Source organism: Pteropus vampyrus, unplaced genomic scaffold, assembly GCF_000151845.1.
Source record: "Pteropus vampyrus isolate Shadow unplaced genomic scaffold, Pvam_2.0 Scaffold723, whole genome shotgun sequence".
Lineage (NCBI taxonomy): Eukaryota > Metazoa > Chordata > Mammalia > Chiroptera > Pteropodidae > Pteropus > Pteropus vampyrus.
Genome location: NW_011889504.1, coordinates 507,015 through 521,354, shown reverse-complemented (window position 1 = coordinate 521,354; position 14,340 = coordinate 507,015). Strand labels below are relative to the sequence as shown.

Genomic DNA, 14,340 nt, shown 5'->3' with positions numbered 1-14,340 from the left:
TGTGGCTCCAGTGAGTCCCCATAGACTGGGTGTTACTGGGACAGTGGCTGGGGCTGCTCCACATCCCACTGTCACCTCCAGGTGTTTGTTAGTAACTCTCGCAATCAGTCTTTGCTGTGGGGAAAGCCACATCCCAAGCCCTGGAGGGGACTCAGCGAAAGAAATCAGATTGCCTTAAGGTAGTCACAGCCTACCTTAAAATAAAACCAGTGTGACAAACTCTAGAAGGGCCTGGGGTCTTTGTGACAAGCCTTTGGTCTCAACGCAAATGGGAAAAGTGGTGCTAACTTAATGCAGACACGAAAGTCTACACATTCTTCACTGAATGCTTCTGGGGGACTTGAATTTTGAAGAAGAGAAGAAAGCACTTGAAAACAATAAGGCCAATTTACACCCATTAGGATGGTTATTATAAAACAAAACAGAAAACAACAAGTGTTAGCATGTGGAGAAATTGGAACTATCATGCCCCGCTGGTGGAAGTGTAAAATGGTGTGGCTGCTGTGGAAAACAGTTTGTCAGTTTCTCAAAAAATTAGACATAGAATTACCATATGACCCAGCAATTCTACTTCTGGGTATGTATCCAAGGAGTTGAAATCAGGCACTCTAGCACTTAACCGTGTCCACAACAGCGTTATTCACAGAAGGCAAAAGGTAGAAACAACTCAAGGGTCCATCCGTGGAAGGATGGGCTAAAATATGTAGTATTTACACACATATGGCCCTTTGAGGCAATCTCGACACTCATTACTGCCTGGGAGGACCATGAGGACATTTTGCTGAGAGAAATAAGCCAGATACAACAGGACGCATCATGCGTGACCTGTTTACATAGACTAAGGCACTAGAGGGGTCAGTTTCACAGAGACAGGGAGTGGAGGGTGGTGCAGGGGCTGGAGGGGAGTGGGGACAGGGTGGGAATTACTGTTTAACCAGGACAGAGTTTCAATTTCAGATGATGAAAAAATTCTGGGGATGACTAGTGGTGATGGGTGCACAGTAGTGTGAATACATTGAATGGGCTGAACTGTGCACTTAAAACTGGCTACAATGTAAATTTTAGGTCCTGTACATTCACCACAGTACAAATCAATGTAGGGAGCCAGAAGATGCATTGCCATAGACTTAGAAGGTTTTTTACTTGCTATTACACAAGCAGAAAAGGAAATACAGTTAATGTAGAGCTTCTATGCACTCTTTCTGTGTGGGGACTGGACTAGAGGGGTGACAGGACAAGTGCTTCCTCGACCCACAGCAGAGAGGGTGAGAGAGGTGTGGTGACACTCTGCCATCTCTGTGGAAGGTTGGTCAACTGCTGCCTCACATCGGCGTGCTGTGCTCACCTTGCATCGGTCCTGAGCACTAGCCAGTCCCTGACCAGGCTCTACTTGGGGGAAAACGCCCTGGGAGACTCGGGAGTGGGAATCCTGTGTGAACCAGCAAAGCATCCTCAATGCAGCTTGCAGAAACTGGGGTAAGTCTCTTCATATCTCAGTGGAAAGACAGTGTGTTCTTGGGATGCATTGTATGGCATGCCTGGGCAGATGCTGCTCTGGGAAAGGTTACTCGGGTGGAGAACAAAGGGGACCGTATCCCAGGGGGTTGGGAGCTACTGCCTCCTGCTAGAAGCTGCTTATGGCCACTGGTTTGAAGTTTCTGCGCAGACAGAAACGGCAGACACTTGCATCCCAGCTCCCCATTGAGTAAAACTCTTGCTCCCAGACGTGATGTGCACGGGCCAGCGTTCTGCAGGGGCACTGGCAAGTTGGGCATCGCTGCACAGAGTCCTCTGCAGTGGCAGAGTTCACACCCTGACCCGGCGCCACCTTTGGCCTCTGTGCTTAGGTACTGGTTCTGCTCCCAAGAGCTGCCGGGGAAACCTATCCCCAGAGAAAACACCCTCAGGTCTTTTCACCTCCTGCCTGGACCTTGCCAAGTCCTCAGTCAGGGTGTGGCTTGGTGCCTCCACCTGTTTAGCCACCTGTCCTACGGCAGGGCTGGTCTGTCGACGTCCCCATTTGCAGTGCGGTGCCCAGACCTGAACTGGAAGCCCCTAGCAAACTCTGGTGGCATTTTGACCTTCCGTGGCTGGTGCTACTGGAGCCTCTGACTTCCTCATATTTTGGCAGTCACATCAGCTCATGAGTTCATGTTGGAATTTTGCAGTAAAAAGTCATAAAAATTCTGGAGTGTTTTCTAACCTCAACAACTAATTCTCTGCAGACACTAGCTGGGTGTCTTACAAGTCAGTTGCATTCTGACATGAACCACCCAGAGTTAGCACAGACCCCACAGGTTAAATACTCAGTCCCACAGACTGCCTTCTCCCTGCCAACATCAGATGTCAATTGCAAATGATGGATTCCTAGGTTACTCACTCTTCTTTCTCACTGTTACAAATTGGAGTTCCCATGACCCCCTCCTCAATTTGAGAATTTCCTAGGATGCCTCACAGCAATCAGAGAAACGTTCTTATGTGCATGTTTATCGTAACAGGTATAATAAAGAATACAAACAGCCAGATGAAAAGACTTGGGAGATGAGATTCACAAGGGCCCACAGCACAAGAGCATCTGTCCCCATGTAGCAGGGGTGTGCCACCCTGCCGGCACCATCCCAGAAAGTCTCCAAATCTTTGTTCAAGAGATTTCTCTAGAGATTAATCTCCAGCCTTCCTCCCTGCTCCTTCCTGGAGGTGGGTGGCTGGGGCTGTGTTCCGGCACTGGGCCTTTGTGGTGACTGGCCCCGTTCTGAGGCCATCTATAAGTCCTGTCCATAGCAAAGACTCAGTTGTGATCCAAAGGGGCTCTTTTGAATAGTAAGAGATGCCCCATCACTCAGGAAATCCTGAGGGTTTGGGGAACTCCGTGCCTCCACATACTCTACTTAAAACATTACTCTCCTTCAGCGGTATAGCTTCTGCTACTCTTGGTTTGTTCAACACACATGATCCAGGCACTCTTGGGTCATGTTTGCGGGTGCTGACAGTTACAATGAGTAAAGCAGACTGAGAATCTGTTTTCACAAACATTCTTACAGAGGATGACAGACACGAGACACTAGACAAACCAAATAATATGCAGTATGTGTAAGTAGTATAATAGAAATGGGAGTGACAGCAAAGGGTGCACCCCTGCCCAAGGGTTCAGGGAACGCCTTGCACAGGTAACATGGGAGCAGGTACTGGATGAAGTGAGGATGGAGCCATGAGGCCGTGGGAAGCACTCCATGGGAAGCAGAGAGCCTGGAGAGGCCAGGAGTGCAGCCCCGTTGGCTGTCCGTGGCTGTCCGTGGCAACGCCCTGGCCTTACAGACGCTTGCAAGGCCTCATCTTAGCTGATATCAGTTGCCTTTAGTTGTGTTCATCATCTCCTCCTTGAAGTACTTCTCCCCTGTGTTGGGGCCCCACTAAGTCTTTCCTGTTAATTTCATAGCTTCCTCTAATCTGGGTCCTGCTCTGACGCCTCTTCCTGGGGTTTAGGGATTTCACTGCTGGCTTTCTTTTTTACTAAATGTTTCTACATCCCTTGGAACACTTCATATACTCCTCAAAAACAGTTTGTGTGCAGATGGCACAGAAATTGGTCTTAAACTCAGATATTGCGCATGAGCATTTTTCTTTTTTAATTGACTTTTATTTTTTAGAGCAGTTTTAGAGTCACAGCCCAAACAAGAGGATGGTACAGAACTCTCGCTATACCCCTTGTCCTTCCACAGGCACAGCCTCCCTTACTGTCAGTACCCCACCAGGTGGCACGTTAGTTATACCTGATGAACCTACATCGACACATCATCACTACTCAAAGTCCGGAGTTTACATAATGATCCACTCTTGTGTGGTGCATTCTGAGATTCGGACAAATGGATAATGGTGCGGATCTAATACTGCAGCACCGTACAGAGTAATTTCACTGCCAGCCCTCCCCAATTTGGTGTTTGGCCTGTTCATACCTCCCACCCCCAATTCCCTGGTAACCACTGATCATTTTAAAGTTTTATAAAAAGTAAGATTTTTCCTTTTCCAGAATGTCGTATTGTTGGAATTGTACAACATGTGGCCTTTTCAGATCAGTTTTTTTTTTTTTAACTTGGTCATATGTATTTGAGTTTCCTCCGCATCTTTTCATGACTTAATAGCTCATTTCTTTCAAGCATTACTGTTCCAATGTCTGGATGTACCGGTTTATTCACGTGCTGAAAGACACCTTGGTTGTGTCCAAGTTTTGATAATTATGCATAAAAGTACATGTGCAGATTTTTGTGTAGATGTAAATTTTTAGCTCCTTTGGGTAAATACCAAGGAGCACCACTGGTGGATCGTGTAGTAAGAGCATGTTGACTTTTATAAGAAACCGCCACGTCTTCCAAAGTGACTGCATCATTGTGCATCCCCACCAGCGGGGTGAGAGGTCCTGTCACCATGCGTGCTTCCTTGCCAGTGTTTGCTGGGTCACTGCTCCAACACTGGCCACTCCATCAATGTGCAGTGGTGGCTCACTGCCTGAGGACATTTGAAGTACAGCATCTTTTCACATGCTCATTTGCCATGTGTGCATCTTCTTTGGTGTCTGACTCATTTTTCAATCAGGCTGTTTGTTTTCTTGTTAGATTTTAAGAGTTAAAAATTTTTTTTTTGGATAAGTCCTTTATCAGATATATCTTTGCAAATATTTTCTTCCAGCGTGTCTTGTCTTTTCATTCTCATTTTAATGAACTCCAGCTGTCAGTTACCTAGCTCCTAGATCATGCCTTAGTATTATATTTGAAAATTCATCACCAAACCCAAGGTTCACTGGGTTTTCTCTTTGGTTACCTTTTATAGTTTTACATCTTACATTTAGGTCTTTAAATAATGTTCTTATACTTTCTTTTTTTTTTTTGCAATTAGAGTTGACATTCAATACTATTTAATATTAATTTTAGCTGTACAGGATAGTGGTTAAACATTTATATAATTTATGCAGTAATCCTCCCAATAAATCTAGTCCCCACCTGGCACCATACACAGTTATTACAATATTTTTGACCATATTCCCTATGCTGTGCTTCACATCCCCATGATTATTTGGTAACTGCCAATTTGTACTTCTTAATCCCTTTATCCTTTTCACCCAGCCCTCCAACACTCATCCCATCTGGCAACCATCAAAACGTTCTCTGTATCATGAGTCTGTTTCTGTTTCGTTTGTTCATGTATTTTATTTTGTTCTTTAGATTCCAGGCATAAGTGAGATCATATGGTATTTGTCTTTCTCTGTCTGACTTATTTCATTTAGCATAATACTCTCTGGCTCCATTCATGTTGTCACAAATGGTAAAATTTTATTCCTCATTTATGGTTGAGTAATATTCCTTTGTATATATGTACCACCTCTTCTTTATCTATTCATCCATTGATGGACACCAAGGTTGCCTTCGTATCTTGGCTACTGTAAATAATGCTGCAGTGAACATAGGGGTGCATAGATCTTTTTGAATTAGTATTTTGGGTTTCTTCAGGTAAATACCCAGAAGTGGAATTCCTGGGTCTTTCTTTGTCTCTTGTTATAGCTTTCATTTTAAAGTCTATATTTCTCTTATAAGTCTTGCTGCTACTCTATCTCTCTGCCCCTCCATTTTCATGAAATACTTTTTTTTATCCCTTTACTTTCAGTCTGTGTGTATCTTTCCATCTGAAGTGAGTCTCATAGGCAGCATTTGTAAGGGTCTTGTTTTCTTCTCCATTTAGCCACCTTATGTTGTTTGATTGGAGAATGGAATCCATTTACATTTAAAGTAATTGCTGATAGATATGTGCTTATTGTAACTTTATTGTTCATACTCTTCTTCTTCTTCTTTCTTTTTCTTCTCAAAGAAGTCCTTTTAACATTTTTTAAAATAGTGGTTTGTTGACTGAGCTTTTTCGTGTCTGGGAAGTTCTTTACCTGTCCTTCAATTCTAAATGATAGCTTTGCTGGATAGAGTAATCTTAGTTGTAGGTCCTTATTTTTCATCACTTTGAATATTTCCTGCCAGCCCCTTCTGATTGCAATGTTTCTGTTGAGAAATCAGCTGACAGTCTTATGGGAACACCCTTGTAGATAATTAACTGCTTTTCTTTTGCTGCTTTTAAGATGCTCCCTTTGTCTTTAAACTTTGGCATTTTAATGATGATGTGTCTTGGTGTAGGACTCTTTGGATTCATCTCATTTGGGACTCTCTGCTCTTCCTAGGCATGTATGTCTATTTCTTTCACTAGGTTAGGGAACTTTTCAGTCATTATTTCTTGAAATAGGTTTTCGATTCCTTCCTCTCACTCTTCTCCTTCTGGTACCCCTATGATGCAAATGTTGGTACACTTGATGCTGCCCCAGAGGCCCCTTAGACTATCCTCATATTTTTGGATTCCTTTTTCTTGTTGCTGTTCTGATTGGGTGTTTTCTGTTACATTATCTTCTAAATCGCTGATTAAATCCTCTGCTTCATATTGTATTCTTCATTTATGACTGGTTCTTTTTATGTTTCCTATCTCCATTTTTATGTTTCCTATATCTTTGTTGATGTTCTCACTAAGATAGTTCAGCATTTTTATAACCAGTGTTTTGAACTCTGCATCTAGTAGATTTCTTGTCTCCATTTTGTTTAATTCTTTTTCTGGAGCTTTGATATGTTCTTAATATGAGATATGTTCTTTGTCTTCCCATTATGGCTGCCTCCCTGTGTTTGTTTCTATGTATTAGGTAAGTCTGCTATTCTCCCGGGCTTATGTAGTAGGTGTCCTGTGGGGCCCAGTGGCACAGTCTTTCTTGAGTTGTGTGCTCCTAGTGTGTCTTTTGTGTAGGTTGTGTGTGCCCTCTTGTAGTTGAGACTAGGTTGCTGTTTGCACATCAGTGGGAAGGACTGACCCTCGGGCTGATTAGTTGTGATGACTGGCCATGACTAGTGGAGGAGCTGTTTTACAGGGCTGGTCTCGTGGAGCAGGATTTGTTTCAGCAGGTCTCTGGTGCCTAGTGAGTCTGTCCTTTGGGTGTGTCATTTGTGGTGGTGGTTGGGTGATGCTCTAGTTTGATCTGAAGCTGGCCACCAGGTGTATAGGTTTTGGAGCCTCTTGGGAGGAATTCTGGTGTAGGCCAAGATCAGCTGCTGCCTGTGCCCTGCCTGGAGTCACTTGGTATGAGTTACAAAGTGATCTTCAAATAGTTACCACTTGTGTTGGGCTTGAAGGTGCCTGAAAAAGGCTAAGCTATGAACCAAGGCTGGCTGCAACTAGTGTAGGGCTTGCAGCTGCTCAGCAAGAGGTACGGGGCACACTGAGGTCAGATGCTACTTATTTGGTTTTTGTGAACTTTTGAGAGATTTTAAGAAAGTCGGCAGCATAAGTCAAGACAGGCCATTTGTATGGAAAATCCACTGGAAGTAGCTTGGGTGGCCCACCCTTTGGGAGGGGCAAGTTCTCACGGAATCACCGGGGAGGGGCTAACAGTGTTAACCAGGTTGATGGAGACCCAGATATGGTGCCAGCCAATGTGTGCAGGCTGGATAGGGGAAGGGCTCAACAAAAGAGCAATGGCCTCTACTAGCACTTGTGTCTGGGAAAAAGCTGCTCTTTCAGCCCTCACCCAGAAGCCAGGCAATACAGTTCCTCCCTGTATATTCCTGGCACCTTCTTAGCTGCTGCTCCAGAGCTGGAGCTCAGAGCGAGTGAGTCCCTCAGTGAGTAAGTCTGCATACTGGCCCTTTAAGAGGAATACCTGGGACTTTAGCTGTCCTTCCTCTCACTCAACCAAAATACCCACTGATTTTCATAGCTAGAAGTTGTGGAGACTCCTCTTTCTGGCATTGAAGTCCTGAGATGGGGAGCCTGGTACTGGGGCTGGGACCCCTCACTCCTCAGGGAAGACCTCAGCAGCTGAGAGATCACTCCTGATTCTCAAGCGCCACACGTGGGTGTGGGACTAGATCATTTTGAGCCTCTGCCCCTCCTACCAATCTTGACATGGCTTCTATGTGTCCTTAGTTGTAGGACTTCTGGTTAGCTAGACTTCAGGTGGTTCTCAATGATGTTTGTTCTGTAGTTGTAATTCTGATGTGGTCATGGAAGGGTAGCGATGAGCACAGCATTTATTTATCTGCTTTGCCATCTCAATTGGAACTTGTGTATGATCTTTTTAATATATTGCTGAATTTAGTTTGCTAATAGTTGAAGATTTTTGAATATATGTTCATTAAGGATATTAGCCTATAATTTTCTGTTTTTCTAATGTCTTTGTCTGGTTTTGGAAGCGGGCAATGATGGCCTTGTAAAAGGAGCTTAGGAGCTTTCTTTCCTCTTGAGTTTTTTGCAATAGTTTGAGAAGAATAGCATTTAAGTCTGTTTTGAGTTATTTTTTTCCAAGTTATTTTTCTGTGAACAGTATAAGATCAGTGTCTAGATTCTTCTTCTACTTCTTTTTTTTTTTTTTGTTTGCATGTGGATGTTGTTACATCACCATTTGTTGAAAAGACTGTCATTTGTCCATTATATTGCCCTTGCTCCTTTGTTGAAGATTAGTTGACTATATGTGGATCTATTGCTAGGCTCTCTGTTCTGTTCCATTAATCAATTTATCTATTCTTTTACCCATCCCACAGTGTCATCATTACTGTTGCTTTATAACAAGTCTTAGATTTGGATAGTGTCAGTCCTCCAAATTCATTCTCCTTCAATAATGTGTTGGTAATTCTGTTTCTTTTGCCCTTCATTCTTTTGAATGAATTTGTCAAAACACATGCATGCACACACAAACTTTCTGGGATTTTGATTGTGATTGCATTAAACTTATAGATCAAGTTCAGCAGTACTGACATCTTGACAATATGGTCTTCCTATCCATGAACATGGAATATCTGTGCATTTATTTACTTCTTCTTTGAATTCTTTGCATTTATTTACTTCTTCTTTGAATTCCTTATGTAGATCTTGTACATATTTTGTTAGATTATACCTAAGTATTTTATGTTTTGGGGGTGCTGATAAAAATGGCATTGTGTTTTATTTCAGATCCCACTTGCTTATATATAAAAAGTGATTAATTTTTGCATATAAATCTTGTATCCTACAACCTTGCTATAACAGCCTTTTTATTCTATGAATATTTTTTGTCAATTTTTTCAGATTTTCTACATAAAAGTTTATGCCATCTGCAAAAAAAAGACAATTTTATTTCTTCCTTACCAATCTTTATGCCTTGTATTAGTGTTCCTGTTTTTGTCATATTGTATTAGTTAAGACTTCCAGTCTGATGAAGAAAAGGAGTGGTGAGGGCAGACTTCCTTGACTTGTTCCTGATCTTAGTGAGAAGCTTTGGGTTTCTTACCACTAAGTATTCTCTTAGCAGTAGGTTTTTTGTTGATAAACAGTATCAACTTGAAGAAATTCCCCTCTATTCCTAGTTTGCTGAGTGCTTCCATCATAAATGGGTATTGGTTTATCAAAGCTTTTTCTACTTTTATTGATATGATCATGTGATTTTTTTTCTATAGTTCATTGATGTGATAGATTCTAGTTATTTGTTTATTTTTAAATTAAATTTATTAGGGTAATATTGGTTAATAAAATCATAGAAGTTTCAAGGGTACGATTTAATATGTCATCTGTATATTATCTCCCAAAGTCAAATCTTCTTCTGTCACCATATATTTGACCCCCTTTACCCCTAACTCCTCTCACCCCCACTTCCCTCTGGTATCCTCTAAACTGTTGTCTGTATCCATGAGTCTCTGTTAGTTTGTCTTGTTTGTTGCCTTCAGTTTTATATCTAACATATGAGTGAAATCATATGGTTCTCAACTTGTTCTGACTTACTTTGCTTAACATGGTAATCTCAAGATCCATCTGTATTGTCACAAATGGCAGTATTTTGTTTTTTTTTTTTAATGCCCAGCACCATTTATTGATGGATGAGGCTTTCCTTTCTCCATTGCAGGTTTTTGGCTCTTTTGTCAAAAATTATTTTCCCATGTATATGGGGGTTTTCATTGGTCTGTGTATCTGTTGTTCAGCCACTACAATGATGTTTTGATTATTATCACTTTGTAGTATAACTTGAAGTCAGGCAGAGTGTTACCTCCGGCCTTGTTCTTTTTTCTCAAGATAGCTTTGGCTATTCAGGGTCTTTTGTGATTCCATACAAATCTGATGACTTTTCGTTCTATTTCTTTAAAAAATGCCATTGGGATTTTGATGGAGATTGTGTTAACATTGCTTTGTGTAATATGACCATGTTAAATATATTGATTCTTCCAATCCATAAATATGAAATATCTTTCCATTTCTTGTGTCTTCTTCAATTTCTTTTAATAATATCTTATAGTTTTCAGTGTCTAGGTCCTTTACATGCTTTGTTAGGTTTATTCTTAGGTATTTCATTCTTTTTATTGCAATTGCAAAATAAAATTTTAAATTTCTTTTCCTGAGATTTATTTATTTGTTAATGTGGCATATCATATTAATTGATTTGTAGATATTCAGCCAACCTTGCCTTCCAGGAATAAATTCCACTTGATCGAGGTGTATGAGCTTTCTAACATATTGCTAAATTCAGTTTGCTAATATTTTGTTGAGGATTTTTGCATCTATGTTTGGCAGGGATATTGGCTTATAATTTTTATCTTTTGTAATATCTTTGTCTGGTTTGGAATCAGGGCAATTTTGGCCTCATAAAATGAGTTTGGGAGTCTTCCCTCTTGAATTTTTTGGAATAGTTTGAGAAAAAAGAGGTGTTAAGTCTTCTTTGAATATTTGGTAAAATTCACCTGTAAAGCCATCTTGTTTAGGACTTTGTTAGGAGTTTTTTGATATTTGATTCGATTTTGTTAGTAGTAATAGGTCACTTCAGATTTTCTGTTCCTTCTTGACTGAGGCTTGGAAGATGGTATGTTACTAATAATGTATCCATTTTTTTTCATATTGTCCAATTTGTTGGAATGTAATTTGCTTATGGTATTTTTTTATAATCCTTTGTGTTTCTGTGGAGTCAGTTGTCACTTCTCTTTCATTTCTGATTTTATTTATTTGGATCCTCTCTTTTTTTTCTTAGTGAGTCTGGTTAAAGGTTTATCAATTTTATCTTTTCAAAGAACAAGCTCTTGGTTTTATTGAACTTTTATATTGTTTTTGAGACTCTGTTTTATTTATTTCCATTCTGATTTTATTATTTCCTTCTTTCAAGTCACTTTAGGCTTTGTTTGCTGTTCTTTTACAGTTTCTTTAGGTGTAAGGTTATATTGTTTATTTGAGATTTTTCTTGTTTCTTGATGTAGGCCTGTATTGCTATTAATTTTCCTCTTAGGACTGCTCTTCCTGTGTCCCATAGATTTGAGTCATTGTGTTTTCAATTCCATTTGTCTCAAGATATCTGTCGATTTCTTCCTTGATCTCATTGTTAACCTATTCATTGTTTAGTAATATGTTGTTTTGTTTCTATATGTTTGTGTCCTTTTCAGGTTTTTTTTTTTTGGTAATTGATTTTTAGTTTTATACCATTGTGGTCAGAGAAGATGCTTGATATGATTACGATCTTAAATTTATTGAGATTTGTTTTGTGGCCCAACATGTGGTTTGTCCTGGAAAATGTTCTGTGTGCTCTTGAGAAGAATGTATATTCTACTGCTTTGGGGTGAAATGCTCTAAAAATATCAATTAAATCCATTTAGTCTAGTATGTCATTTAAGGCCACTATTTCCTTTGTTGATTTTCTGTCTGGAAGCTCTGTCTATTGTTGTTAATGGGGTGTTAAAGTACCTTACTATGAGTGTATTATTGTCGATTTCTCCCTTTATGTTGGCCAATATTTGCTTTATCTGTGTAGGTACCCCTATGTTGAGTATATAAACATTTTCTAGTGTTATATTCTCTTGTTGAATTGATTCCTTTATCATTATGTAATGTCCTTCTGTGTCTCATAGTATTGCCTTTGTTTTGAAGCCCACTTTGCCTAAAATATTTTTTTTCATACCTTTACTTTCAGTATGTGTGTCTTTTGATCTGAAGTGGTTCCCTCGTAGGCAGTATATGGTTCTTTTTTTTTTTTTAATCCGTTTAGCTATGCTATGTCTTTTATTATTATTATTTATGCCTATATAAATAATATGTCATCCTAGGTAGTCTCCCATCCAAATACTGACCAGGCCCAACCCTGCTTAGCTTCCAAGATCAGACATTGGGCTTGTTCAGGGTGGCATGGCCATAGACCATGGACCATGGCTCCACTGGGGCATGAACCCAGGACCTTCTGTGTGTAAAGCAGATGTGTTAACTGCTACACTATGCAACCACATCTGCTATGCTATGTCTTTTGATTGGAGCATTTAATACATTTCCATTTAAAGTGGTTATTGATAGGTACATAGTTATTGACATTTTATTATTTATATTATGTTTTTCTTTCTTTCTTCTTCTTACAGAAGTCCCTTTAACATTTCTTGTTATACTGGTTTGGTGGCGTTGAACTTGTTTTACTTTTTCCTCTTTGAGAAAATGTTTATCTCCTCTTCAATTTTAGTCGATAGCCTTGTTGGGTAGAGTAATCTTGGTTTTAGGTCCTCCCTTTTCATCACTTTGAATATTTCATGACATTCTCTTCTGGCCTGCATATGGGAGCTTCCTTGTAGGTAACTAACTTCTTTCCTCTTGCTGCTTTAAGATTCTGTCTTTATATTTAACCTTTGGCATTTTAATGATGTGTCTTGGTGTGGGCCTCTTTGGGTTCCTCTTGTTTGGGACTCTTTGCGCTTCCTGGGTTTGTATGTCTATTTTCCTCGCCAGGTTAGGGATGTTATCTATCATTATTTCTTGAAATAGGTTTTCAATTCCTTACTCTCTCTCTCTTCTCCTACTGGTACCCTTATAATGTGAATGTTGGTATGCTTGACACTGTCCCAGAGGCTCCTTAAACTATCCTTATTTTTTTTTTAGTTCTGTGTGTGTGTGTGTGTGTGTGTGTGTGTGTGTGTGTGTGTGTGTGTGTGTTGCTGTCTGATTGGGTATTTTCTGCTACTTTATCTTCCAAATCGCGAATTCAGTCCTCTGCTTCGTCTAATTTATTGCCAATTCCTTCTAGTGCATTCTTTATTTCAGATATTGCATACTTCATTTCTGACTATTTATTATGGTTTCTTTATATTTCTTTATGCTTCCTATCCTTCTGTTGAAGTTCTCACTGAGATATCTATTCTTTCCTTAAGTTCATTATGTAGTGTTTTGAGCTCAGGATCTGGTAGGTTGCTTGCCTTCATTTTTTAAAATTCTTTTTCTGGACTTTTTTTCTGTGCTTTCTTTTGAGACTCGTTACTTTGTCTCCTGATTTTTCTGCCTCTCTGTGTTCATTTCTACGTATTAGGTAGATTTGCTACATCTCCCAGTCTTGCCAGGTGGCCTTGTGCTGCTCAGTGGTGCTGTCTCCTGTGCTGCTCAGTGGTGCAGTGCCCTGTGCTGCTCAGTGGTTCAGTCTCCCTAATGACCTGCACCTGGTGCTCCAATTGTGTCTCTGGTGTGGGTTGTGTGTGCACTCCTGTTGTAGTTTAGCCTGGCTTGCTGTTAGCATGCCAATAGGTGGGATTCACTCTCAGGCTGACTGGTTGTGGGGACAGCCTATGAGCTGTGGTGTGGGGCTGACCCCGGTAAATGACATTTGCCCCAGCAGGCTCATGTGCCTGTTGAGACCACCCTTTGGGTGTGCGGCTTGTGGGGCTAATCAGGTAGTGTTATGTTGTGGCCTGAAGCCAGCCTCTGTGTGTGTGTCAGTTCTGGGGCCACTTGGGAGGGGCTCCCACTCAGGCCAAGGTCACCCCTTACCTGTGAGATACCCAGGGCTACCTGTTAGGAGCTACAAAGCCATCCATTGTCACTACCTGTGTTGGACTTACAGGCCATGCTGCCAACTGAGGCTGGCTGGCACTGGTATCAGGCCTGGGGCAGCTTAGCAAAAGGCTCAGGGCATTTTAAGGGCTGAGGATCCCTGCTAGCTGCCTGTAAGGCTCAACAGGTGAAAGAGCCTCAGGTGATATGTGAGTTGGGTGAAGAGGAATCCAGGGAGTGACCAATGTTGTGCAAGCTGTGTCTCTCAGGTTAGTGCAGATTCAGATTTGGTGCCACTGCTGTGCCTTTGGCCACTCTCAAAAGTCTCAGCTCACACCGAGGCCAGGTCCTGACCAATTTGGTCCCACAGAACTCTGAGATTTGTTCAAGAAATACTGCAGTTCATATGGGGGCTTGTTGTCTGCCACTGAAAGTGATTTTGGGTGCATGAGAGCTGAGGCCTATTGGTGCTGATAAAGGAGCCCCCTGCCGATAGTGTGGGGTGGGGCAGGGTCCCAGGAA

At 41.1% G+C, this 14,340-nt stretch overlaps 1 protein-coding gene across 1 annotated transcript in view; it reads left to right on the top strand.

The window, feature by feature from the left end:
* The window catches only part of NLRP3 (NLR family pyrin domain containing 3), a 38,246-nt gene that overhangs the window by 10,593 nt on the left and 13,313 nt on the right, over positions 1-14,340 (top strand). Inside the window, exon 7 of the mRNA XM_011385469.1 lies at positions 1,306-1,476. Within this exon, the coding sequence (XP_011383771.1) occupies positions 1,306-1,476 (171 nt within the window). The remainder of the gene's footprint in view (positions 1-1,305; positions 1,477-14,340) is intronic.